Raw genomic sequence first — 27766 nt, 5'->3', positions numbered from 1 at the left:
AAAAAAGATAATTTATTTAATCTAATACCTGACAAATTATAGTACACTTGAGATTTTCTCACTTAGAAAACTGATGACTGTTTATTTTAGTAACACCAAAACTTAACATTCTTTCTAAGGAAAGTGACTCAGTTTCTGAGTGTCACAATTGCAAATGAATCTGCTTTTTGCCTATGGGAATACTGATGGTGGGAGGGGAAATGTAATGAGTCAGAATCATAAAAGCAACCAGAATTCTATCTGGGCAGCATTCGTGTACAAAACTTTATGGAGACCCAAATATTATATCAGATCATCTTAGAAAGCATCAAAATCCAGTTTCCAACTGTGATTGAATTTCCCTATTTCTTCTTAGGTGCATGCACAGTCAGTATTCTTGGAATATCTTGAAAACTTCGTAAAATAATCCAGTCTCACTCTGATAAACAGATACACACATTAGTTGAGGGAAGGCTTACTGCCACCCATTGTCCCAACAGGATTTAGTATCGAATCCTTTTACTACCTGTTTCCTGTTACAATTGTGACGACTGATTCATAAAATTTGGTGCAATGGCTTTCTCTTGAGAAATAATCCTGTCTTTCATAATAAAAATCGACATAGATTCATGTGCATATACTCCACTTGGGTAATTTGTAATAATAGAGTTTATCGTTCCCAGATACAAGGCTTAGCACTTCAGTGGCATAGCATGGATAATCTGTAGGAATAAGAAAGTTTGAGTGGAAATTGGAAGTTGGAGGGATTTCCAGGGTATTATTACCCAGGAAAGATATATTAAATAAAGAAAATAGAATTCAATATATTCATTGGTAGTTCAGATCTAGAGTTTATATCTCTCTGCATTACTTTTATGCAAAAGCTTTGTGTTCTATTAAGTCTATTTTAGGTTCTGATATGAGGACACATTTCTAAAAATATTCTCCTTTTACTTTGGAATATCTGTATCCGCAGAGCCACACAAATGAGAACCAGGAGATAGACCAGTTATTAAACCAACAACTGTCTGGAGCCAATTGAGGCTGAAACAACACAGGGACTAAGATTCCACTCAGGTTGTCGGCTGTTTTGTTGTTGCTGTTGTTTAAAGGCATATGTGAGGGAGAGTGAAAATGAAGGGATTTTAGTCTGAAGGATGAAAATTTGCCAGTTTTAGGAGAAGAGTGGTCAGGGATTGTAGATAAATTCGCATATTTTTAGGTTATTTTTTGGATTAGGGAACAGGGTAATTCCTGTTTAGATAATGAAGAGACCTTCCATGGAGTCAGCTGTGATTCAGTACAGGGAATGCCTTTCTAAGTGGTTTCAGCAGTGAAAAGGATCACTCAGTGAGTGATGAGTGAGCTTCCTTCATTGGAAACAATTCTTAATTACATGTATAAATATAAGATACAATATAGCATTATATAAATAATAAATAAGCCTTTCTTAAATACATTTAATTCATAGATACACACACACATATAAAAATGCATAGGGACACATAACTAACATTTATTGAGGACTTCCTATGACCAGACAATGTGGAAGGATCTTTACCAAGCATAATCGTTTTAAGTCTTACAACATTTTACATAATAAGTACCATTTATTATCCACATTTTAGAGGATGAAAAGAAAGATGAAGTAACCTGGCCAAGGTTATATAGTTAGAAAGCAATGAAGTTAGTTCTGCAGCAGAAAAAAAAAGGGTATTTGCCAGAGATAACATAGAAGAGATGTTTTTACATTAAATAAAAAATAAAAATAGATGTTTTCTGACTACAGATAGGTCTATGGCAGAAACAGCCTTTTTCCAAAAGTTTAAATGGATCCAGGAAAGAGAAAAATCTTGCTTATTGAGTTTCTAGCACTATTATTTTCTCTCTCTCTCCCACAATATCTATAAAAAGTAGATACATGATAAATAACAACTTAGTCAGACTGGTCATTTGGACAGTATAATAAGAATATTTGCAATTCAAAAACAAATACATTTTCAGAGATCTTTTGTCCCCTTTAATCAAAGTGCTCACCTCTTGTGAGACAGGTATTATCTGGAATTACAAATGCATTAATAATAAAGGGCTGCACAACTGTTTGCTCTATCTTTCCCTGATATTTCTGCATGTCACTTGCTTTCCTAAAATGGAAGCAAAACAAATTTGCTTCTCTGGGTATGCTTATCACCTTTAAAGCTGTAACCATTTCTTTGCAGTGATCACTCTGTTTAGGTGTTAAGTCAAACTTTGGAAACTTTGAGTTTAACCTGAGTGAGATTTTCACATTGGAAAGAATCTCATGAGGAATTCTCTAAGGTGACTGCCAAATTACAGGATGTAATTTGAAGAGTAAGTGGAGCAAAATTATAGTGTGCTGCTATCTTAATGCCTTTCCCTATTTGTTCCCCCTCAACTTCCCTTATTCTTCTAGGTTATTTTCCCCCATAAGAATGACCTATCTTTTTTTTCCTGAGTTTTCAGTAGGAACACGTGAGTAACCAAGTATAGTTAAAGAGAGAGATTTCACTTTCTTGCTTCGCCTTTTCCAATTTTGTCTCCACCTCCACCCCCACCCAAGTACCTTCTGCCCTAGCTTCCTGGTTTTAAGTTCTGGATGGTAATTGGCAATATCAGAGAGACCACTGTAATTTCACCTTGAATTCCAGGTTTCTTTTGATTCACAGTCTCAGAAGAAGTGTTACGTCTTCAAGTCATGTTGTTCATTTCATGTTGAACCATCTCAGTTTGAAAGCCAGAATTTCTTACCATTACAAAGCAACCATGTTTATGAGAAAAAGACAAGGCTTGCTGTTTAGAAACATGCTCCTTTGATTGGAGTCAATTAAACTGAGCCAGCATATTCCAAAACATTCACTCTTGAGCTAGCATTTCACTTCCAGAAATTTATTCATATTTATAGACAAGAGTAAGTGTGTTTTATAAAAGATACCCTTTCCTCCAAGGTTGCTGGCAGCTCAGCTTTTCTTTTTTTTCTCCAAGTATGGTGTACAAAAGAGTGAAAAAGAAACCAGTTTGCATGTTTCCCATATTAACACAATCTAGAATAATTTACAGTACAAATTGGTAGGATTCTAGTAGATGAATGCAAATTAGACCTTTTAAAATCAGAAACCAAATTAATCACAGAATTATAATTGCAAAGTAATATTGTTTCACATCAGGTGGCAGTGAATGGCATTGAGTGGCATTGGTAGTTCGGTTGCATAGCAGAAAGGGCCCCAACGTTCTTGTGTTCTCTCCGTCCCACTGTTTTAAAGTACTGTAAGACTGGACTCTTATCTAGTCAGCAAAAGGTCAGACCATTGCTCTATGGCATGGGTAGTCAAGTGCTTTCATTTATTTGCTGTTCTATTCCTGTCTTCTTGTTTATCTTCATTTCATTTTTGTTTTCAGTTGACATGTGGTCAGTAGGGTGCATCATGGGAGAAATGATAAAAGGTGCAGTGCTGTTTCCTGGCACTGATCGTATCCTTCTTAGCAGCCTGTGGTCTCTATGGGTGTCATTCTCAATCAATTCACTTTGGTCTCCAATACAGTACTGCTGACGGTGTCTATTCACTCTCCTTAGAGGCGTTCTGTGAGACTCCAATGTCAAATGTTTACCAGCTGGCATTATGGTAGAGTAACCTTGTCTCCTAGCAAGATCTTATGTGAATAATACAGCATCAAATATGAAACATTCAACATGGTATCAAAAGATCTGCCTTAATTCAGTCCTATGAAACTAATAACAATGATATACTCTTTTTTACCGTTTTTTTTAAGTTTTAAAATTAAGTTATATTCACAGCTAGATAATACATGATAAAATCTTTCAGTTTAAGGCTGAAGATTTATGCTTTTATATCATAAGAAAGTCACTTGGCATGGAAATCTTTTATCAGTTAGATTTATGTTCACCCACAAATACAGTAAGTTTACTTTTAGCACATTTGGAGAGCATGCATATGAATTTCAATTTTAAATTGATCTTCTAAAATTCTTTTCCTCATTTACTTAGTTTCTAGTGGTAATAATGTCAATTCCTGCTTTCATTTTCTCCACATTATTAACAAGTGCAAAATTAAAACCTCATTAATTAGTAATGATTATATAAAATATCTGAAGAAACAAGTTTATATCACTTGGATAAGTAAAGGTGATCCCCTCTTAAGCAGTTAATAATTAGCAAGTAAAGATTCTAGAGGCTTCGAAGTGTTAAAAAGATATGGATAGTGTGTGATTAGTATATGGGCGTATAACTTGTTTTCTTCAGTTAAGTATCCTCCTACACTGTCACCTATGAAAATATTATGTCCTCATCATACTAAAGATAAAACCTCTGCTTAAAGGATCATAATTCAAAACCAAACTAAATCGAACCTAAAATAATGGGGTTTTAATGTATAATTAAAATAAATCTAATTACTAATATAGCCTAACCATATTGCGATTAGCCATTCTCTTTGGGGATTAATATATGACATATATATAATTTCATACACATATTCTCTGTATGTATTAAAGAACCAGTTTATGAAATGACTGAAGTAGGCAATTAGTTTTTGTTGAATAAAAAAACTTAACATGAGATGTTTTATTTAGTTAAAAATAAAGCTGCACTACTTTTACTTCTATTCTTACTGAAAATTTTTTTGGTATGACATATGAAACACATTTACTTCTAAAAATGTTATGTCTATATTGCAGTTTTGTCTTCTACATAAGCATTTTATTAAATAGCATCTATGAATTTACCACATTCATGTTTATGTTAATGCTATTTAATAAGTATGTTGGTTTGACAAAAACTGATTTCCTTTAGATTAAAAAAAAACAAGATTTCTTTAATTCTCAATGAATTATAAACTTGAATTTGGCCCTTGGACATGAACATTAAACAGTTCTTAAGTTTTGGCTAATTTTCAACATTGATGAAAATAGACTTAATCTGTTACCTTCGTACTCTGTGATTTTTCAGAAGTTCATTGTACTTGAATAATTGATGACTAAAATGAACATTTGCCACCTATAAATGAAAATGATTGATTTTCATTACTTTTCATAATTTTTTAAAGAAAACCAAATCAGATTTCCACAACTGAGTTATTAAATACAGATTAGCATTTCTCAGAATTCATTTCTTGAGATAAGTTGCTCGATTATCATTTCTTAACTTGGGTTTCAAAATTCCCTATAAGTAAAGCTTTGGGTTGCTGTTAATGTTAAAAAGTCTCATAGCAAATGCCCTTTCAATGCTTGAGCCTGGTATTTTTATATTGATTTACTCCTGGCACTCTTGTATAGGGATACATTTTAAAACATTTTGAAGGGCAAGTGGGAATTATTTTCAAAAGTGTCTCCACCGAGTGTAGGATGTGGTCTTTTAATCATTTCAAACATGTTGGTAAGTTTAAATCAGTATTTTTTAAGCAAATACATTATGAACACTGAGTATCATAAAGTTAAACTCTTAAAATGCAAGACAGATTACTTGTTTTAACAAATTCCTTATTATTAAAAATAGCATATCTGAAAGTGGTAATAAAATTACACCTAAATCTATTAGATATATAATATGTATAGTATACATCTATGCAATACATCATTGGGAGTCATATACTATTTTTAATCAACATATTCTCATTTATATGAAGACATTCTCAAAATAAATGACTGACAAAAGTCCTTGCGGTATGAGCTATGCATATCTTATTAATATATAAACTAACCAACAGCAAAACCTAAAATATTAATAAGGTCTTACTCCCTTTATCTTTAATGTCTAAACAAACTCAACACATTTTTTTTAGCATTGAGAAATTTAGATAGCCATAAATAGTTCTGAATATTGTATATACTTATATGCTACTTTATTAGATGTATTTTAAAGTATGTAGTAGTTGAATTTTATTCAGATCAAATGTTTTAAACTCTCTGCAAAAGCTCATAATTCAACTTTTGAGATATTTTTCTTTTGAGAGATCTCCCAGTGAATTACATCATGGTAGACACTTTTACTTTAAAAGTTACCAAATATTTTATATTGCATATGTGAATTAATACTAAATATACAGCTTTTGAAGAAGATCAATAACATGAACACACATGTATTACTACTCAGGTTAAAAAATAGAACATTATCAATGCCTTTGAATTTTTTGTGTGTTCCTCCCCACTCATACTCTTTCTTCTCTCCAGAGGTCACCACAGTACTAAAGACATGTTTTGACAATCTCTTTGACTTCCTTATATTTTTAACACATGCATATTGATCCCTAAGCAACATTTGGTTTAGTTTTACGCATTTTACATATTGTATTATTATTTTGTGACTTGCTTTTTTTGAAGTTAACAGTATATTTTTAAGATTTATCCATGTTGATGCATCAGAAATAGTTCATTCTTTTTCATTGCTCTATAGTATACCAGTCTATGAATATTCTACAATAAATCCATTCTCCTATGAATACACTGAGAATATATTGAGTTTTCATTTTTGCTTTTATAAACAATAGTGCTATGAATAATATATGTATCTAGGAACATTTGGACAAGATTCTTTATGATAAATTCCTGGGCTCACAGGTGTGCACATTTTAAACCTGACTATGTAACATCAGATTGATTTCCAGAATAGCAGTATATAAATGTAACTGTCTACCCCACACCCTTACCAACTCTTGGTATTGTTAGGTTTGTTTTTAAATTTGTTACCAATCTCTTGGATATAAAATCCTATTTCATGTTTTCTTTACAAAGGAGGGTAAAGCGTCTTTTCCTATATTTACTGGCCATTAGTATTTTCCCCTTGGTAATACATCTTTTGTATTTTAAAAACAATTTTTTTCTATTGTATTTTAAAAAACTAATTAGTACGAGCTCTTTATATATTCTGGCACATAATCTTTGTCAGTTTTATGTGTTGCAAATATCTTCTCCCTGTATTTAGATTATTTTCCCATTTTATTTTATGGTGATTTTGGAATTTCACAATCTTGTTTTTTTTTTTATGATTCATGTAGTTTTAAGTCTTGTTTAAGAACCCATGATGCCTTTGTATTCTCTAATAATTTTACTGTGAATGTCTTAATCTTTTGCATTTAAGCCTTTAGTTCACTTAGAATTGATTTTTGTGTATGGTATGAAAGAGGGATTTCAGTTCCATTTACTGATTAGCTTTTCTTTCTTTATTGATCTATAATGCTGTCTTTGTCATATGTTTTCACATTTAGAGGGAAGGGGTATCAGATTCTGGGCTCTATATTCTGTTCCACTGGTTTGTTTGTCCATCTCTATACCACTCCTACAGTTTCTAAGTGAAGACAAATCTATACTACACACTTACATCGGGTGAGGTAAATATCCACTTTTTTTTGTCTTCTTCAGAAGTATCTTTGCTATTAATGAACATTGCTCTTCCTTAAATATTTTAGAATTGACTTGCTAATGTCTATAAAGTGGTCCCTATTGATATTTATATTGGAATTATATTGATCTATAGTTCAATTTGTGGAGAGTTGCTGTTTTAATTCAGACAATTTTTATCTTTCTCCTGAATGCACAAGAATCTTAGCATGTGCTACTTTAATTTAGACCATTACTATACCAATTTAAATATTCTGTCTACACCTAGTATTTTAGTTCTCTTTCTTCAGATGCAAAAATTGACATTATTGTCATTTGACTGCATACAGGTAGAGTTTGTTTAGATTTACCCTTATGATAATAATTTTTGTGCTTATCATTACTTCTTGCAATTTGAACCTTTATTTTGAGATTACTTTCTTTCCTTCTGAGGTAAATCCTTTAGAAGTTCTTTAATGGGAGTCTTTGATGATAAAACTCTGTTTTTCTGATTGGTTTTCCCTTATTTGAAAGATAGCTTTGTTGGACATAGAATTTTAGTATCAGTTATTTTCTTCCAGTGTTTAAAAATTGTTATTCCATGGGCTTTTTGTTCCCAATATTGCTGTTGAATAGTTACCTGCCAGTGTGATAGTCATCATTGGACATAGTCAGTCCCTTTCTCTGTTTTCATTTAGGAATTATTTTCTTGATCTTTGGTTGTCTGCTGTTTCTCTCCCATGTTACTAGGTGTGGATTTCTTTTTATTATGTCCCAGAATTCACTGTATTTCCTGAATTCCAGCCTATTTCCAGTCCCTGGAATTTCTCAGATTTTGTTTCTTTGAACATTTTCTCTCCCCTAGTTTTTACTTTATCTCTGTGAAAAAACTCTGGACATAAAGTAGACATTCATTTATTCAGTAAATATTTCTGAACACCTACTATGAGCTGGGCACTTTTTGTCTCTAGGGTTATATAAGGAAACAAAACTGATAAGAATCTTTATCATCATGAAATTGAAAATAAAAGGCACAGTATATTAGAAGATGATGACAGCTAAGAGACAAGAGTGAACAAAGTTCCTAGATGGAAAGCAGGGATTGCCTTTTTCTTTTTTGAGTTGTAACATAAAAGTTTTGTCTTTTCAGATTCTTTCAGAAAGAGTCTTTCTGAAAGAATCTGAAAAGACAAAATACATGTATGTATGTATATAATTTAATCGCTTTGCTGTCCACCTGAAACTAACATTGTAAATCAACTACACTTCAATAAAAAATAAAATTTAAATAGTTAAAAAAAGAAAAGGTGCTTTAAAAACCATAGGAGATAATAGGACACAGTGAAAAGACTGAACTTACGTGTTATTGGCATCCAAAAATAAAGTTTTGTCAAGTATGCTTCATATAGCATGTTTTCTTAACCTCATATAAACTTGATTGTCTCTTCTTAACTTTTCTCTTCTATAGTGTTATACCCAGAAATGGATGTGATCTTTCAGAGAGGGTATCACAGAACAGAGCACAGTGTCACATAAACTTCTGTTAAACAGAATTCTGCATTTCTTTTAGTGTTGGGAGTTGTTTGTATTACTTCCTTTGTTTAAAGTCATATTATGTACTAGTTTTTAAAGGACCTTGATATTTTTTATCTACAAAATACAGATGTCAATTTAAGTGATCTCCAAGACCTCTTCCAGTTTCAAAATGCAAGTAGAGTCAGATCTAGGTTTTGTGAGGCCAGAATATCATACAGTTGGAGGAGGGTATTATGTACAAAAATAATCAATTTTATAAGTGCAAAACTAGGTACTGAGTCTTATAAGGGACATGTGTAAGTGAGAGGCTCCAAAGATTACCCTTTAATAACTTTATGAGAATTCTACCATTGTGACACACATTAATATATACTGGATTTGCTTATATGTGAAATGTCTCTCCACTTTTTGCTTTATAAGTAAATATAGGTTAAATAAAAATAGATTATACTGAGATGCAGATACATCATGCTTCAAATCTCAGTCTTTGGATATTCCATGTCCTACAGCATTCCATTAGCAATCTGCTGCCAGGGAACAAAGAGCCTTTTACTCAACTTGTCACCTTTGAGGTTTTTATATGTTTTGACTTGTAATATTTCCTTTTACTATGCTCATTTATAATGAAAACTGATGTTAGCTACAATTGTGCATTAAGTCACATTTATATTTTATGATACCAGAATTTGAGGGGGACTTTTTAGAGGAAAAGAACATTTTCAAATGAAAAAAAAGTAAAAATATTTTTTAAAGTAACAAAACAACTCAAGATATAACCATGAAAATCTGGATCCAGATTTCTGTTGTATGTATAGACATGTGTGTGTATATATATGGATATTCTACAATACAGAAATATATGTATATTTCTATCCTGATCTTTACAATGTCCTCAGAAGTTAGAGTTCTTTTGAAAACAAATTTTATCATAGAGAAGTATGGAGTAGTTATTGAAAAATAAATTGGCAAATATTTTAAACTTAAATTGAATAGCTTTTGTACTTTCCATGAGTAGAACTCCATATAATATACAGGGTGATATAAAACCATCCCACATATATATGTGATAGCAGCATATACTTTCAGTCCTTCCCTAGATGTTGATGGGTAGAACCCCTCTTCCTCTGCCTGTAGCCTATATGTACCATTTGTCATAATTTTCCATCTTTTTTTTTCAGGAAAGTGACATGCAGAAAAGGAACAAATATTAGAACTTTTCTTTCCCTTAAATATTTCCAGATGAACGACCCCTAAGTTTTCCATAGGAAATAGATGTGGAATAATCTCTTGATGAAACTGACTCTATTCTAATTTATGTCATAAAACTGAAACATGTTAGTATTTTATTCTTAAATCTGGATTTAGTAATTCACAAGAGATTGTTAGTATTTCTCAAATATAGTCCAGGGACCATCTGGATTGCAGTTAACTGTTGGTGGGTTTTTTCGTGGTGTCAAGCCAGGCGTATGAACTCAGAATCTTGTAGATCAGTGGGGAGAAGGCAGTGATCTGTAATTTTGTAAGTTCCCTATGTTATGAATATTCAGTTTGGGAACCACAGTTTTATATCATGATGCCTAACACATGGCATGCATGCCTCCACTTCCTTATTGCACACTCATTGCAGACATAACTAACTGATTACAATATTCTTACCTATAGGGCTAGCATAAAGCCAAGAATAATACTCAGCACACTGCCAACCAGGCAGCCAGTTGGCTTGCAACATGAAATAGCCTCTCCCGGAACTTTTCTATGCAGTCAGTACTCTTAAACAGTATTATCTTATAAAAAAAATAGTTAAGAATTTGGAGACAGGCACTGGTATTCTTTAAGTTACAAATAGATGCCAAAATTTTTTTGCACAAAATATTGAATATAAGGCTTAGAGCAGGGAAGAAAGCAAATCTGAATTCATGAAGGTGTCATCTCTGGAAACCATATTCAACATAGCAAAAAAGTAATCAATAATGGGAAAAAAAAAAAACCGTGAGGATACAGTAATTCAAAGGGCATAGTAGAGTGAGATCGTTAAATGACTCTTTATGGGTCCACTTTGTAGCTTCTGAAAGCTTAAATGTGCATAGTATAAATTATGACCCAAAATGCTCAGAAAATATCAAGTCACTTTTCATTCATTAGGTTCAAGGCAGTTTGTTATATATTTTAGAAATATTCTCAACCAAGGAAATTGAAGCATAAAATGTAAGTTCTTAGCTAATTAATAAAAATTAGCTGAGATAATTTTCAATCTCAGGATTTCAAATAATCATTTTTACAATCTATACTTGCTTTATTCATCTATTATAATACTGTTTCCTGACATTAGTAATAGTCAAATTTGCACATTATCTTATCATACTTTATTTATAAAATCAATGTAATATGTAATAAGACTATTTTGTAATATGACTTTTTGCAATATGACTATTTTTATGTAGTGACTTTAGAATTAGATGAAGAAATTGTCAAATAATTCCTATTAAATGACATTTTCAATTTGTATTAAATACCTTTGATAATTACATTGTATGATAATTTCTTAAAGAGTAAATCAAAAATATTTAAAATATATTTATTACTTTTTTGGTAACTGCACCAGCTGGAATCTGTAAATATTCATATCCTTACTCATCATGGAAAAATACTGACTTACTAATGTCCTAAAGCAAAGAAATCCTTTTGCAAAAAGGGATTTTGGCCATTCTCTAAAAAAAAATTTATATGTTAACACTAACACATAATCATAAGAAACTTAGTTAATATTTTCTATATTTTAAAAAAATATAATCATTGTGGAAATCTGATGATTAACTTTTTTTAATAATGTATCACCTATTTTATATTCAAAGTATTAATAAAATTAGTTGTTTTATGTGGATATGTTTTCTGATAGAGTAGGAAAGCAGCTTCAGAGGCATTTTTTAAGAGAAATTGCCTGATATAACTATACCGTCAACTTCATGGCCAAATTAAAAGAATTTTTACCACCTCAGTTTTAAACCTGCTCGTTTTCTTAATGGAATCCTTGGAATAAACACTGGATTTGGAGCCAGGAGATACGACTTTCTATCTTGGTTTATATTTGGTTAATTATGAATGTAAAAGAAAATCATGTGGTTAACTAAGGATAGTGGACATAGTTGTTCATGTTGTAATCCTGTGAACATCTGGAAAACAGATCCTTACCACTTAAATATAACTAGTCATGTTTGTGGGAAGAAAACTTGAAATGGATTGGTTAAAGTAAAGACATACACTTTTTAAAGATGCCTATACCACGTATTTGCAGTTAGAACATTCAACTATTTTATTAACAATAATAAAGATTCTTGCCTCCTTTCTTTTGTAAACCATGGCATCAAGGACAACTATAGTGTTTCATCTAAAAAGCAATCTAAGATAGGAAAGTGTGCTGAGTGCCTCTATATAGCTTAATTATAACTTGTATCAAGAAATATGTTAACAGTTCTTATTTAACTAATTCCAGAATATTTGGCTCTCCTTAAACTTTAGTGTAAAAATGCCATATAATTGTTTTGGGAATGATAATTTAAAAGCAGTTCATTTTTTTACTAAATAACTGTAGAGTGGTAGCTAAATGTGTCTAGAATATAATAGTGTGTTGGAGTATTTTGCCAACTTTGTTAAATGACTCATTCACAAACAGTCTGGCAGCTTCTTTGTCCTTGCCTTTAGTTTGACATCAAATCTTTAGAATTCTAAAGAAATTTGACCAATGATTAAATGATGGCTTGTTTAGGGTATGATAATGTAACTGTATTAGAGAGTAGATCTCTTTCCATAATTTACAATGTAAGTATTGATATATATTTAACTGCATTAATGGTTTCTATTTAAATATATCTAAGTATAAGTAGTTACAGCTTACCTATATCCATAGTGCTAACATCAGCTTTTGTTTAAGGGTAACTTTTAACTCTAACCTTTTATGATTTTTTAGTTTATTTTAATAATTCTGACTTACTGCTATATTCTCATTCACATAGTAACTTAGATGAATTTTTATTGAAACATGTCCTTGTTTAATTATTCCTGTTGTTTTGTAAAGGAATATTTTCCAACCCTTCATTTCTTGATGTTACACAATCATATATATTTTTTATCCCAGTAACTGTGAGGATATGTAATAATTTAAATTTTATTCAACCAGATTACAAGGGAGATAGAAGAGGATTTGTAAATTAGCTTGATTTTATCTTTGTTCAATCACCTATCTGCATTGTTTGCATTCTGCTTTTATTTTGGTTGAATATAGTTAATTTTGTCTTCTGTCAGGACTGCCCATCTTTTTTTTCGTCCAACCCTAATGCATAGCTGGGGTAAAGATTGTGCAAATCTCAATTAAGTAATATGGTAAGATTCCTGAGCTGTCACAAATTACATTAGCAGAAATGAATTACCTTTACACTGAAGGGTAGAGCAGTAGAAGAATGAACAACACAGGCAAGAACACTGCTTGTCCTCTAGGATTTAAGACTTTCCAAGGCCTCTGTTGTTTATTGACACATGGCGAGGAAATCTGTTTGAAATCAACTTCTTCCAGTTGGCTCTTCAGAGTTTTCATGAGTGGTATTTATCATTCTCAAGGCTCTGAAATATTAAACATCAATAATAAATGAAAAAGAAAATCTCAATTAGGGAGTATGTCTGTTAAAAACTCCTCAATTTTGGAAAGTATTAATTTTCATAGAGATGTAATATTTTTCTTGTAGAATTCCCCATGCTTAACATACTTTTGAAACACATGCACTTGGTTGAAATCTATTGTCTTAAATTGAAAATCCTATGTTTACCCTCATATCTCATTGAATACAATATTCAGGGATGCAGGGCACTATTGTCAGAAGTAAGAAAATATGTACAAAACTGCAACCATTCTGATAAATAGAATTTTTTAAAAGTCTTTTGTGAATAATTAGTGAATTATTTTATTATCAAATTTATATTGATCCTATATATAGTGCATATGAGTAGAAAACATTAACAGATGATGAAATTTCCTATTTGATAGAGAAAGGAAGGGGGAAAAAAAACCTAAAAAGGAATTTAAGAAAAATGTAAATGAATCTTATAAAATATTCGTGCATTTGTCATTTTTAGAAAATAATTGAAATAATTTCATGATAATATAGTATGTCATATTCTTTCTCTTCTAAATCACATGGTTATATAGAAGTTTAACTTAGTATAAGAAATTCTTCTTGTGTTATTTAAATACATTTTCATCTTTACAACCCAAAGACTATTTCATGATGTCCTATTTTGTTAGGTAATGTTAGTTCCCCCAAAATGTATATGTTCCAAAAGTGAATTTAAAGTTCCAAGAGGATTCATTGCCTAACTCTCTGATTTTATTACATTTTTGTCCTTTGTTGCTTATTTGAACTCCAGTTGTGTTGACTGCTCAGGATTCTGAAAAGCAGTTAGTCTCCCAACTAGTGAAAGGCAAGAACTAGTGGCCTGCTCTTCTTTTTGCCCTTAACCGTCAATTCTTAGATATTGACCAGTGGAACAAGGTAATTGAGCAACTAGGAACGCCATGCCCAGAATTCATGAAGAAATTGCAACCCACAGTAAGAAACTACGTGGAGAATCGGCCCAAGTATGCAGGACTCACCTTCCCCAAGCTCTTTCCAGATTCCCTCTTCCCAGCGGACTCCGAGCACAATAAACTCAAAGGTAAGCTCACCAGGGACAACTTCAGAGCCACTATGTGGGTGACAGGTACATAAGCAAGCCAGAGAGACACTTGTCTTTAACTTGAACTACCCCAATTTAAGGAGAGATATTTTTAAAAACTGTTTCTTTACAGAGGAGGAATAACCAAGGATTTTTAAATTGTCTGGACATTTAGAGAGAAGGGGAGTAATGAAGTGTGTGATAGTGGGATGATTAACTGCTTCATGGGACTTATTTAGAATCTCAAAATTTTATTGCAATGTTAACTCTAAAACACCAATGTCATATACATGGAGATAATTGTTCCAGTTCTTTTTATTACCTGTAAAATATTTTCAACACAAGTTTTTGATTGTAAAATCTTGGAGATACAGATGTTTGAGTTTTCTTTTATTTTATAGAATGCTTAACCACTATTTTTTCACTTTAGTGTGACAAATGAGATTTTTACCTACACATTTGATATGCAGTGTAAACACTTTCATTAATAAGTAATTTTTTCTACTATTATGTCTGCAGTTATGAACTTTAGTAACAGATCTTAGTTTCTTCACCCACAAAACTGGGATCATAATGCCTTAGTTATAGGATTGAAGACATGGAATAAATTTGGGAATGTTTAATGTATACTATAAATAATATTCTATTTTTTTTTAATTTAGGACATTTCAGAGAATGTGCTTTTGAAGCAAATTTGATGTTTTTTTCTCCTGCTTGGGCTCAAATCCTGTCCCTTAAAATCTGTGTGAACCTGGGCCAATTATCTAATCTTTCTCTACTTCCTTTAATAAATGAAGGTAGAAATTGTCTACCTTAGAGGATCATTGGGAGAATTAGTTGACTAATTTGTCAAGCACTTAAAACAGTGCTTGGCTCACAGTAAACGCTCAGTAACTGTTACATATAAAAATAATAATTAATGTTTATTAATAATAGTCATTATTTTAAATATACCTGTACATTATCCAAAAAAAAGGACACATACTTTTGAAAATTTCCCCCAAATGTTCAGTGGGCAATTAATTAGCTACAGATTTAACTCACAGACTTTATAGCTAATATACTTAAATGAGATGGAGGAACTGCAATGCGATGCTACAATTTCCCGAGGTCTTATTATCTCAGACTTCCATAAGGTGCGTTTTAAATGTGCAGCGTTGTTTCTTCGTTCATGACACTTTTGTTGCACAGTTGAGTTTCCTCCTTCAGCTGTCTCTACTGGCTCTCTGAATGGTAACAGACTAAATTATTACTAAAACCACTGTTTTTAAGGTCAACATTGCCTATATGCAGATTGAGCAAAAGCTAATACCCCAAGTAGAGATTTTGAGATGTCTTTGTGATGCTAATTGACAAGTCAGGTAAAAGTAATCCCTTCCTGTTAAGACACTTGAAGTGTAACAATACGGAGACCACAAAACCCTGATTAAATTAGTTGGGATCATGAAAGCACTTGTAGAAAAACTATTAAGTAAAATACGTGCTTCTTGGTATAATTCCAACTTTCTTGAGTTTATTTTTTGGCTTTTTAATTCAATTTGAACCTGTATGGTTATATTATTTTTACAGATAATAAACTATTATTACATATTTACAATTATTAAATTATGATTTTAATATAAAAATTGGCAGATTATAAAGAAGTATACAGATAATCAAAGGGAAGAATTTATTCTACTGCCACTGAATAGTGTAAAACATTTACTTACAAATGAAAGAATGAAGGATGAGGAATTGAAGCCTTTTCTCTTCCCCATTTTGTTCCTTGTACAAGCAGTACTGATCAGTGTTTCTTGGTGAGATGACTTGGTATTACTGCAGTTCATGCCCCTACTGGTGAGGAACCTACCCCAACCCCACCTTTCTAAGAGTAGAAACATGGGCATGTTTATGGGAGAACCTGCAGCAGTGTGTGAGTGTGGGTATAAAATCACTTACAAATCAAAGAGATCCTTGAACCAATGAAATAAATAAATACAGCCCCATTAGGGCATAAAGGGATCATTAACAATGAGAAATATTAAATACTGAAAATTAATATATAAGTATTTCTGTACTTTTATTATTCTTATGAACTTTGGAGTGTCAGTTTGGAAGTAGCATAATTTAAATCTGTAGAATTGAGATCCCAATGAAAATGACTAATAAAAATAAAAAATCTTCTATTCTAATTTAAGTTGTGATTTTTAATAAATATATAATTAATATAAATAAATATAGAAAAGTATTTTTATTAAAATGTAACAATATAAGAAATACTAATGTCACAGACATGTGACTGTAGTATAATCAAAATTATGAAAAAATACATAGGACTAGAAGCGAATACATGACTAATGAGAGTGGTTGCCTTTAGATGGTGAAGATGATTGATTTTTCTAGATTTTATGGTTTATATAATCTCCAATTTAAAAAAATTAAGCTATATTTTCTTAATAATCAAAAGAATTGATAATTAAAAATAGGTACATATCCATGGATTCAAACTTGGCCTTTTTCCTAATTCAGCAAACCAGTTTAGATTTTGTTTTCTTTAATTAGAACTTTTACCTTATGTTTGGAACAAATTGAAATTTTCACCATAAAACTTTCAAATTAGTTTGGATCTGTATTTTCTGTAAAATTTTATATGTTTTTAGAGATTAAAAACTGAGTGTCCTTTAGCAATGTCATTAAATAAGCCCACTTACTGGTTATTGCCATGTAATTTTTTTGTATCCTTAGCACCTCCCACTGTACCTGGCACACAGTAGACAATGTATATCTTATATATTGGGAATTGGAAAATTGCACCTCTTGGGGAGTGATGGAAATGTTAGCTATTTTGATTGTGGTGGTGGTTTCATGTGTGTATACATCTGTCAAAATTCATCAAATTGTACGTCTGAAATATGTGTAGTTTTCTATATAGGAACTGTATCACAATAAAAGTACTAAAAATTAAATTAAATTAAGTTGAATTAAATTAAATTAAAAAACTGAACCAGATCCCTCACATCAATTTGGTTACTAAGGTTTGTGGATTCTTTCCCTCAAATATGTCCCCTCCTTTCAATCTTTGAAGTGTCTGTGCCCATTAAAGCCCTCATCACCTCTCCCATCCCCAAAAAAGTCACCCCTGGCTTCCTTGCTTACTTCTAGACTATGCTTTATCCCTTTTCCCAGATCAGAAGTTTTAAAGTGAGCAGTGTATACCCACTTTGTTTCCTTTTAGAAAACATCATTCTTTTAAATTTATTTTTATTTATGCAAGCAATGCATTCACGTATTCTCTTCTCCCCGAAGGTAACTATGATTTTCAGTTTGTTGATTATCCTTGCAGACCTCTTCTATGCATTTATGTTTATAAATACAGAGAAAGGGAAATAAATATTTGTTATTTTATTGGGAAGGGGCAGATTTATAGAAATGGCATCAGGATCAGCGGATCATTTTACAATTTTTTTTTTCACTTAACATCATGTCCACGTGAGTACTCATAGATCTACCTCATTCTTTTAAACTGCTAAATACAGTTCCCTGGCACAGTGGTACCATAGGTCATTCTGTTGCTCTCTCGGTGGGAATTTATACTGTTCAAAGGTTTTTTTTTTTAAAATCCTTGATCAATGCTGCAGTGAACATCCTTTCTGTATGCTTTCCATGAACATGTGCAATTGTTTCTCTAGGCTATATATCTAAAAGTAGAACTGCTAAGTCATAAGGTATTCACATCTAAAATTTTAATAGCTGCCAAATCTGCCCTCTAGAAAATCTGTATCGATTATCAATTTACACTCCCACCAACATGAATGAAATTACCTGGTGTTAGTGGATATTATGCCATCTTTTTTGCAGATTTGCTGGATAAAGATATTTCATTGTTTCGTTTTGTATTTCTCTAGTCATTTGGTAAAGTTACCTGATGTTTGGAAGGAAGGTGCTAGTTGATCTTTTTTTTTGTTTTTGTTTTAATTTCTTCTCCCTTTGAAAAATTCCCTTGCCAAAATCCAAATTTTACTAATTTTTTTCCTCATTCATTGTTTCAGCCAGCCAAGCCAGGGACTTGTTGTCAAAGATGCTAGTGATTGACCCAGCGAAGAGGATATCAGTGGACGACGCCTTGCAGCATCCGTACATCAATGTCTGGTATGACCCTGCCGAAGTGGAGGCGGTAAGGCTTAGGCTTATTTGATTTTCCTCCCACAAATCAATGAGAGTGACTGGGTGCCCCCTGGGAAGAACTGAAAGATAGTTAGAATGCAGAAGAACACGCAAAGCTCTTACTTTTCCTTCTAAAAGCTACCTTCTTCTAGCTATGTTTTAAATTGCATTTCTTTTTTTGGATTTCCTATGAAAGATGGTGATTTAGTCCAACAAACCTTGGCTGTCCAGGAAACACTTCCATTTGTTTTTGTTCAGTTGTTAGCATCACCCCTGTCTCCTCCTTTATGCTTAATTACCAGCCTCTCTTGATGCATACTAAATAACAGAAAACTTAATAGAGGATGAATAGCTTTGCCTCTGTTCCATTGATAAGATGCCTTTTATTAGTAAAGTGTGGTACTAGGAACATTCTAATTATAAAGCTTTTACGAGGCCATTGGTGCCTTTGTGAAGTCTTGCATAAATTAGATGAAAAAATATGCATATTCCAATAAGGACACTATTTTAGGTTGGTTCTAAATTGACTACCACAGTAAGATATATCTCCGTATTTTACATCAAGACATAGCTTAGGCGTAACTCTTGTTAATTTTTAAATTATATTTCTATCATTTAATATCTTCTCTCTAATCACTTTCTTCTGTGCCTTTCTTCTTTCCTCTGCGGAGCCATGTAGGAATGTCTCCTTGTAGGAATGTCCTTTTGTTCTGCTTTGAAATGTTACTATCAGGAATATCACCTCCTCCCAGAAACATCAAAACCTCCTCAAAATCTTTGAACACCTGTGCTAAATGATCTCATTTTCTTTTACATAACAGCTTCAAATTACTTTGTTTGAATTGGTCCTTAATCTTCTATTTGAAATACTCTTTTTGCTGGTTTGTTTTCTTGTGAACTTCTCAGTACTCTAGGGTATTCTTGCCTGAGCATATTTTTGCTTTGTTTCGGCTTCTTTCCCTCTGCTTTGTTGTGTGCTTGCCCATGTCAGTGATGCTAGAATGAAGCTGGCATAATTCTTATCCCTTCATAATTCACTGGAGAAGTGGGAGCTGACAGATGGGGGTGAGGATCAGGTAGAATCAAACTTTATAGACACACTATTCAGAAAGCCACTTTTCCTAGTAACCCAGTCCATAGGCATTCAAAACTTACGGAGAAAACAGTTCAGAGGTGAATGTCTCTCTAGTGTGAAGACTGAGGTGTAACGGTCCTTGATGACATTTTCTTAAGATCCACTCTCTTAAGCAATTTTACAGTGATGCTGAGATTTTAATTGGCTTCAAATTAATTTTTAGTCACTTGATTTGATTCTTACAAAATAAAATCCCTAAAATTAATTATATTTGAGTTTAATTCTAATACTCTTAAAACATACAAAAAAAGCTATTGTTCTTATAACTAAACAGTAGAATCTCTTCCAGCTTCTCACGTCTTTCAAAGATGTTCTTGGGGTAGAATGAAATAATGAAATAATTAGGAGAACATATGATATATACATATATGATAAGTATGAGAATTTTTTTCTCTGATGATTTTTGAGAAAATATTTTAGGTTATGTTGATAAAAATTTTAGACAAATTATTTGAAATTGTGGCTCATTTATTTTGATAGCTCAAATCATGTGGGATGTTTATTTTTCCTTACATCTAATGTAATGTGTATAATCTGTTTTTAATGGATTGTGGCCTAGAGTTTAATTGGAGTCATAAAGTCTGCATTTGTAATTCACTTGTAATTATGTTGCCTGTAAAAGAGACAGTAGCTTAGACTCTGTGACAACATATTAATGAACAATATCAATGAGTTTTTAAGTTACTTTTAACTTTTCATGAAAAATTCCTTTGAAGGCTAGAAAGACAAAATTTAGGGTACTTATATGACCTGAATCTTTTTCTCAACCATTTCAATATTGTCAAAATAATAGAGGAAGAAAATTTGAGATCAATGGAGAGGGATAAAGGAGAAACTGCAAGAGAACATGATGTCTTCAGGAAAAAGAGAGAGCAGAGAAATGCTGTGTGTTCTCATCTGTTAATCATACTATAAGCTGTCTTATCGCATGTTTCCCAAAGTGTCAAAGAACCAAAATAAAAAGAGAAGAAAGAGCATATGGATGCTATCATAACTGTAAGAGAAAATTATTCGTGTAACAATGAAGTTGAACATTTAAAAAATGGAATGTCGAGGTTAATAGTGATCTATTTGTGGAATAGTACATCAAGATTTTGAAGTTACAATTGCTCAAATTATTTGCAAGTTCTTATTCAAATGATGTTCAGAGCCAAAAGTATGTGCCCCATACAGAGCACAAAGGCCACATTTTAATGTCAGTGCTTTTCCATGAAACAGTTGAAAGGCATTTCTAACTCCGTTCCAGTCAGTGCTCATCAGGAGGACTCCAGGACCATCACAACTGCGATTTATCGAGTTGTGTGCGTCTTCACAGGTATGAAAGATGGGCCAGGTGTAAATTTCTGTTCTGCCACTTACTAGCTGGCCTCGGCCAAGTTTCTTAACCTCTGCTCAACTCAGTTTTCTTAACTAAGGACAGGGAACAATCATACATACTGCAGACTGTTCTTCTGAGAATTTAAGGAGTTGACGCACATAAAGTACTTAGTACAGTACTTGGCAGCCAGTAGAGATCATATAAATTATTATTCTCATGATCATTACTATCACCATTATGAGTCTTACATGTAAACCTTTACTACCTTTTGATATTAGGAAGATGGATGTATTTGGTGAAAAAGACCAGATGGCCAAGGAACTACAGAAATACTCTACATTGTTTTAAAAATCACTAAAATTTATCTAGTTCCTACAAGATTTTAAAATGTTGGTCCTTTTTTTGCCGATGTATAGCCACCTCTACTTTGCCAAGTGTAAGAGAATTCAGTGCCATTAATTTAAACCAAAATAAAGACAAATTACAGAGCTCATAGATCCTCGTTATAACTCTTTAAGAAACTAGGGTAGAGTGCGGGCTGTCTTGGGGAATCAACTTGAAGGTTTTCCTGTGCTCTGTTGGAGGGAAATAGGAGAACAGCGAGGGTCAGTTGCCTTGTTCCTTACCAGATTCTTGAGTTTAGAGACCGGGCTAGGATTGAGGGTGGCTCTCACCCAGCATCCCCAGATGGGGTTGGGGGATGGCCACACTTCAGGAGTGTCATTGTGAACTGCAAGCTAAGGGAGAAATTGTTTAACTATGTCTCAGGGCATTTACAAAGGGAACTTACGACCATAAAATGTGACCATTTTTTTAAACGGTTTCATTTCTCTCAGCAACTCCAGAGCACCCTGGGAAAGCTGCTGAGTGCAGGAGCCCTACTGATGGCTCCCGGAGTTGTTCTGCAGTGCTCGGGGTCGGGGTCGGGAGAGGGGTGGCAGGAGAGGAAAAGGAAGAGGGCGGGGAGGGGATGGAGATGTGCTCAGCCACTAAACCAAAGACATCAAAACTCAAAGTAATCATCATAAGGAAGCCAACTGAAAACTTACAGGTTAAAGGAGGACAGTCCTTTTCTTCTTAATTCATGATAAGAAGGAAGGATCCAGACTGACATGAGAGCCACTGTCTGAGAGGGGACTGTGCCGGGGTTCAGGCTCACGGCCAGCAGTGATGAGGTCCCTTTTGGAGGGCTCTGTCTCAGGGAGGCCGAGATACTGTTCTAAAGGGTCAAAACATTGCTCTGGGAATGTGGACAGAGTGCAGGATGTACCAATCAGGCAGCTGGTATCCGAAAATCCTGTTCTCCAGTTGGCAAGCCCCAGGTGCTTGAGAACCCAGAGGAGGGGTGGCAGGGGACCCAGGGCCTTCTGTGTGGTGGCTGAGCCAAAGCTGCAGGAAAGACTGCTAGAACAGAGGCTGGGGACCTAGGCTCCAGATTGACAGACCGGAGAGACGGGCTGCGAATGTTTTGTTGAGAATTCGGGTACCAATGCCATCCATGTAGAGACCATGGAAAAAGGTGTGACTAATCCAGTCAGTTTGGATGGGGTGATTAGGGAAGCAAGGCCAATGTAAGCTTGTTTATTATTTCTTACCCAATTCAAGATTAATTCGGGAATTGGGACAAGGCTGGGTGGGAATTTAATCTACCTAGATAGACCCTGAGTTAAACAACCTGGTCTTCAGCTCCCCAGTGAGAGAATAACCTGGGAAACACAATAACGCTTATGTGAGTTAGTGCTGAGTTTCAAGTACAGTGAGCGCTTAGCAAGCGTAAGCCCAGAAGAGTCAGTAATGTCACACATGTACTGTCTGTTTATAAACAACATAAGGTAATTAATAAAGCCTTAAATGTTTTATTGTTATTCATATTTCCTATTTCATTACTTTAGGGATTATATTATTTTTTGCTGACAGTGAACAAATTTATAGGAACAAGCTAACCTATTTTAAGCTCTTTTATTGCAAGGCCATCATAGATTTCATGCCCTTTGAGCAGAGTTATTCTTGACATTATTTTGGCCATTTTTCTGTCTGCCTTTGTGTCTTATTGGTCATTACCAGAGTGAGCACATGGAAGGAATGCCCAACCATGCAGGAAATATGCATTATTTTCAACCTTCTTGTGACATAGGTATGTAAATTTTAATGTTGCATATGTCTGGAGATCTGTTCAAAGTAAATCTTAAATGAGAGCTTAAAGATCATTGTAGAATGGTTTGGTGCTGCACTTCAGCAAATATCAACATTCAGAATGTGAGCTGTACAATTGTGAACAGTGACAGGGACACAGGTTGAGAAACCATGATGAGGAAAGTAGAGTAGGGCTGGGCGTGGGGTCAGAGGCACTGAGAAGAGAATCAGAGGCCTGTGGCACAGAGTCTGGAGCTTGGTCTGAGCAATCCAGCGTGAGGGCTGCCTGAGGTGTGGACAAGTGACATAGGGCAGCAGGTAAGACCAGTTCAGGAGAGAGACATGGAGTCCAAGTTTAGAGGCCTGAGCAGATACCACCCTAAAGGGCATTCACACAGTGATGAAGCTAAGAATATTTTCTGATTGCAGTGCAAAAGTCAAGCGCAGATACTCTTGGAACAACCCAGAGATTAGCAACAGTAGGAAACCTCGAGCAAGGAGATGGTTCACTGGAGCCCAGGGATGGGTGGTGATGGCCTGTCCAGTTGGAGCTGGGTTATAGACACAGAGGAGATGCAGCTGCTTTGGGCAAGAGAAATGGCAAGAAATGGCCTGGCTTCTCCCCACTCCCCCCATCTCCTGGTAGCATCTCCCTCCTCGTGGCTGAAACCAGCCCTAAACCAGCTGACAGGTGAGGCTGGGAAGTGCAGCCTGCAGCGGCCGGCCGCCTGAGACACAGAGCAGAAAAAGGAAAGGTGAGGACTGTATCTGTGGGCGAAGAGGCCCAGGGCTGGCACTCGCCCATTCATTCTTTCCCCACTTGTAGCTCCAAAACCTCCAACTTAGTAAAACTAAAGTGGCCAATGGTCAGACATTGATCTGGAGAGGAGAAGACTGGAGGTTGGAAGGGGTAGTTGCTCAGGGGCTTCATTGGGTAAAAGTGAAGTAAGCCTTTACCCTAGAAACTCCTAGTAACTGTTTCATTCCCTCACATGTCTTGTGATTTCTTGGCATAAGAGCATCTCTCATGGCGTTTTCAGCTGAATGTGTGGCCTTCCTGTCTTTTATATGTTGGTGTCACCTTTTCAGCTGTTTGTTGCATGGCTGGTGAGGAGCCTGCGGCTTGCTGAGCCAACGCAGGACAACATGTGCTCGGGGGACGAGGGGCTCGCCATCTGTTCCCCTGCAGGTGTCTTGCATTCTGCTCTTCTGCTGCCAAGTAGGTGAAATACACACCAAAGGCCTCTACCATTCTTTCTTTGCACTCAATCTCTTCATTATTTCTTCTTTGTCTTTCCGTCTCTTGTTAGCCCTTTCTCTTTCTTTATCCAGCTCCTACAGAGCCATCCACATAGGTTTTGATTATTAACAGTTAAGTATTTATGCATTCACTCTGTAAATATTTATTGAAGCCAAACTGGGTGTCCCACACTGACCTAGGAGCTGGTGATTCAGCAGTGAGTTTAAAATAAACAAGGTTCCTGCTTTTACTGATTATCTAATTCTCTTAAATATATTTATTCAGTTAGTAGCTAAGGGAAGTTTTTATTGCTTGGGAAACTTATAACTTATCATCTCTGGGCATAAATCCCTCCAAATGTGGGTTATCTATCTTATTTGACTATCTTATTTAACTTGCTTGGTATATAATAGTCTGAATGTAAGAAGAATCTGTAATAACTTGTCCCTTTCGATGTTAATCAGTTATAACTAAATTGCAAGGACTATCTTTCAGTTCTTAACCAGATGTGCATCAATTGCTTTTAATTATATTTTAAAAATTATGATAGTCTATCTCTAGCTGTGCTATTTAAAAAAAACTATTTGGCTTTGAATATAAATCAATGTCCTGATCATGTTCTAGCAACAGAAATGTGTAGGTTATTATTGAATAATCAAATAATCCTGCAGTTAGCATACTAAGTAAAGGAAAGGCTTCACGTGTGGTTTAAAGATTCATCTATAAATATACCAACTATCTGGAGTCTTCAAACAAAATTCAGGTGAATGAGAGGGATGGTGGGAAATTACTCTCCTTCTTTACTTCTAACTCACTTGAATATATCTTTGCAGTGAAAGCTAGTATCATTTGATTGTGCACATCACGTGTTAACTTGCTCTATTACCTATTTCACGAATGAGTTATTGTTTGTATCATCTTTATCGTCACTAACTATGGTTTAGCTAGTTATCTTCCACTGAATTCTCCTGAGTCCATAAAAAGTTCCTAAAACAATGTGGGAAAGAATAGGCTTATAAACATATTCAATTATAAACCTATTAAATACATCCTGCTAGACTCAGAATGTTAGGAATGAGAAAAAAATATGAGCTGCCCTGAATATGAATTTGATGCATCTACTAATCAAACAGCCCCTCAGTAGTTCACTTTTTGGTGATAAACCACTGAATAAAATGTGCCTGTGCTTGCTTCAAGTATTTTATAATCTCTTTATTAAATCGGTGAATCTAACACGGTTAAACATGAAGTATCTAGAAGAGGTGATTTAAAAGACTTATTCATGAAAACAGCTCTCTGTGTAGCCTGTATCTCTCCCATTGAGAGGAAATGGGATTAAAGTCTTTGTAATTGACATTTCCCTTTGGTGAGTGACATCACAAGGTTAGACTGTGTCCTCAAGAGAGCTTTTGAATAAGTCAACAGTCTGAAATTCAGAAACTACTGTTCTTGTTTCTTCATTTCCCCCAGGGGACACAGACACATGCATAAAGGGTTAATAGATTTTGTTTTGGTATGCTTTTAGTGTGCCTGAGAAGGAAGCCAGTTTGGATATGAAGTTTATTATATAAAGTTTAATAGAAACTCTCAAACTGTAAAAAAAAAAAAAAACTTTTGAATATTTAAATAAATATAACATGCAACATTTGAGTTATTTAAGAATTTTTGAGGACTAATCTGAAACCTTTATTGGGGAAGAAAAGTCTATTTCACCAAAATAATACGAAAATTAGTTTCTCTTAACATTTCATAGGTAAGAAGCCTGTATTGCTTTTCATTAAAACAAAAAGATTCTGTGGTGTTATGTCTCTGATTATGACCTGGGATTTTATTAGTCATCTTATTACTAGTTTGTTTCTTAATGATAGATAGGGACATTCTTTTTTAGTAAGAAAAAAAAAATCCCTTTACTTTTCTTCAGATTCTTTCAATCATACTTTTTTCCCTTGGATTAAAATTTAGAAAACTTATAAAGGGTTTTTTCTTTTCATATTTGCAACTAGACATATCACTGTATGTGATAAAACACATAAATTGAGTTTTCTCAGGAAAGTCCTATGTGGAGCTTTTGTAAAGGAAATTATTCTCAAAAACATTTCTCAGATTACTTCTTGCATTTTAATAATATCAAAAACTGTAAGTAAATTCTCTTAAATATTTCCACAAGTAGGACAAACTACCCCATTTTAGAGCAGGGGAAAGAATAATTAACAATAGTGCCTCAAATATTTAATCTCAGTAATTTCATTTCCATAATACGCTAAAGCATTCCTTATGTGTTTTAAATTTGACAGTCAGTCTAAGTGTTTCCCAAGTGCTTATCACTAGTCTGGTCTATAATTGGGGTGCAGGCCACTGGTGACCTTTTGCCATTAAGAGTTGGAAAGACTAAGAGGTTACTGAGTGATGCTGTAAGGTGAAGCATTAGTCTGCTCTCTCCATTCTAAAATTGCCACCATTTAAATTCTTTTTTCAGACTAAATGTTCCTGTGAATCCTTTAAATACGATTTATTCTACGCACAGGAGTTAATAAATTGGCCGACTCCCTCTCTCAGCTCTTCTCTCCATCTGTCCTGACACAAGGACTACCTCTTTGAGTCTTACAATTTCTTATTTATTGCAGCGTGCACCATGCTGTGAAAAAGCTAGCGTGACACCCTGGCAGGCTTTATTTGAGAAATAGTTTAGTGCCATCTACCTGTCAGAGTAGACCCTTTAAGTGTGGAGTTGAACTCTAAGTAGGTTTATTATGCTTGGAATGTATATAAATTTAGAAATAACTAGGAAGAAACATGAGCTACAATGGATATGAATTTGATGCACTCCAATTACGTATGTAATTATAGAAAGAGCAATTCATATTTTTTGATTCTCATTTGCTCGGTGAAAGTTAAATCAGTGTCTCAGATTCCTAATATCTGCCGCTTGTGGAATTCCAAATTTCCATCTGTTCATGCTGATGTATTCTTTCAGCTGCAAAATGTGAGCAATTTGCTAATTGCCTTCTAGAGAAAATATGACTTACATTACCGTTCATATGCCCAGTGCCTCGGCTGTTAGAGTGAAGATAGCTTTTGAATCACACTGGGATTGTTCTGCCATGTATTATGTTGGCAGGAGCTTGTCAAAATGTTTGTTGTAGACAGACTTAACCACCTGCTTTAAGTGGCCCCTCTTCCTCCATGACTTACAAAAAGAACATACACTTCACTCAAATACTAATTCATT

The 27766-nt window shown here is 34.0% G+C and overlaps 1 protein-coding gene across 17 annotated transcripts in view; it reads left to right on the top strand.

Annotated features, from left to right (window-relative positions):
- MAPK10 (mitogen-activated protein kinase 10) overlaps positions 1-27766 on the top strand; it is a 441578-nt gene that overhangs the window by 384336 nt on the left and 29476 nt on the right. For 14 of the 17 annotated variants that reach the window (XM_072942909.1, XM_072942895.1, XM_072942942.1 and 11 more), the window contains 2 exons: positions 14386-14568; positions 18597-18721. In XM_072942909.1, the coding sequence (XP_072799010.1) occupies positions 14386-14568; positions 18597-18721 (308 nt within the window). Of the gene's footprint in view, positions 1-3396; positions 3469-14385; positions 14569-18596; positions 18722-27766 lie in introns of all 17 variants that reach the window. The other 3 variants (XM_072942926.1, XM_072942936.1, XM_072942882.1) reach the window with 1 other exon arrangement.

Source organism: Vicugna pacos, chromosome 2, assembly GCF_048564905.1.
Source record: "Vicugna pacos chromosome 2, VicPac4, whole genome shotgun sequence".
Classification (NCBI taxonomy): domain Eukaryota; kingdom Metazoa; phylum Chordata; class Mammalia; order Artiodactyla; family Camelidae; genus Vicugna; species Vicugna pacos.
This window is presented reverse-complemented; position numbering and strand designations above follow the sequence as displayed.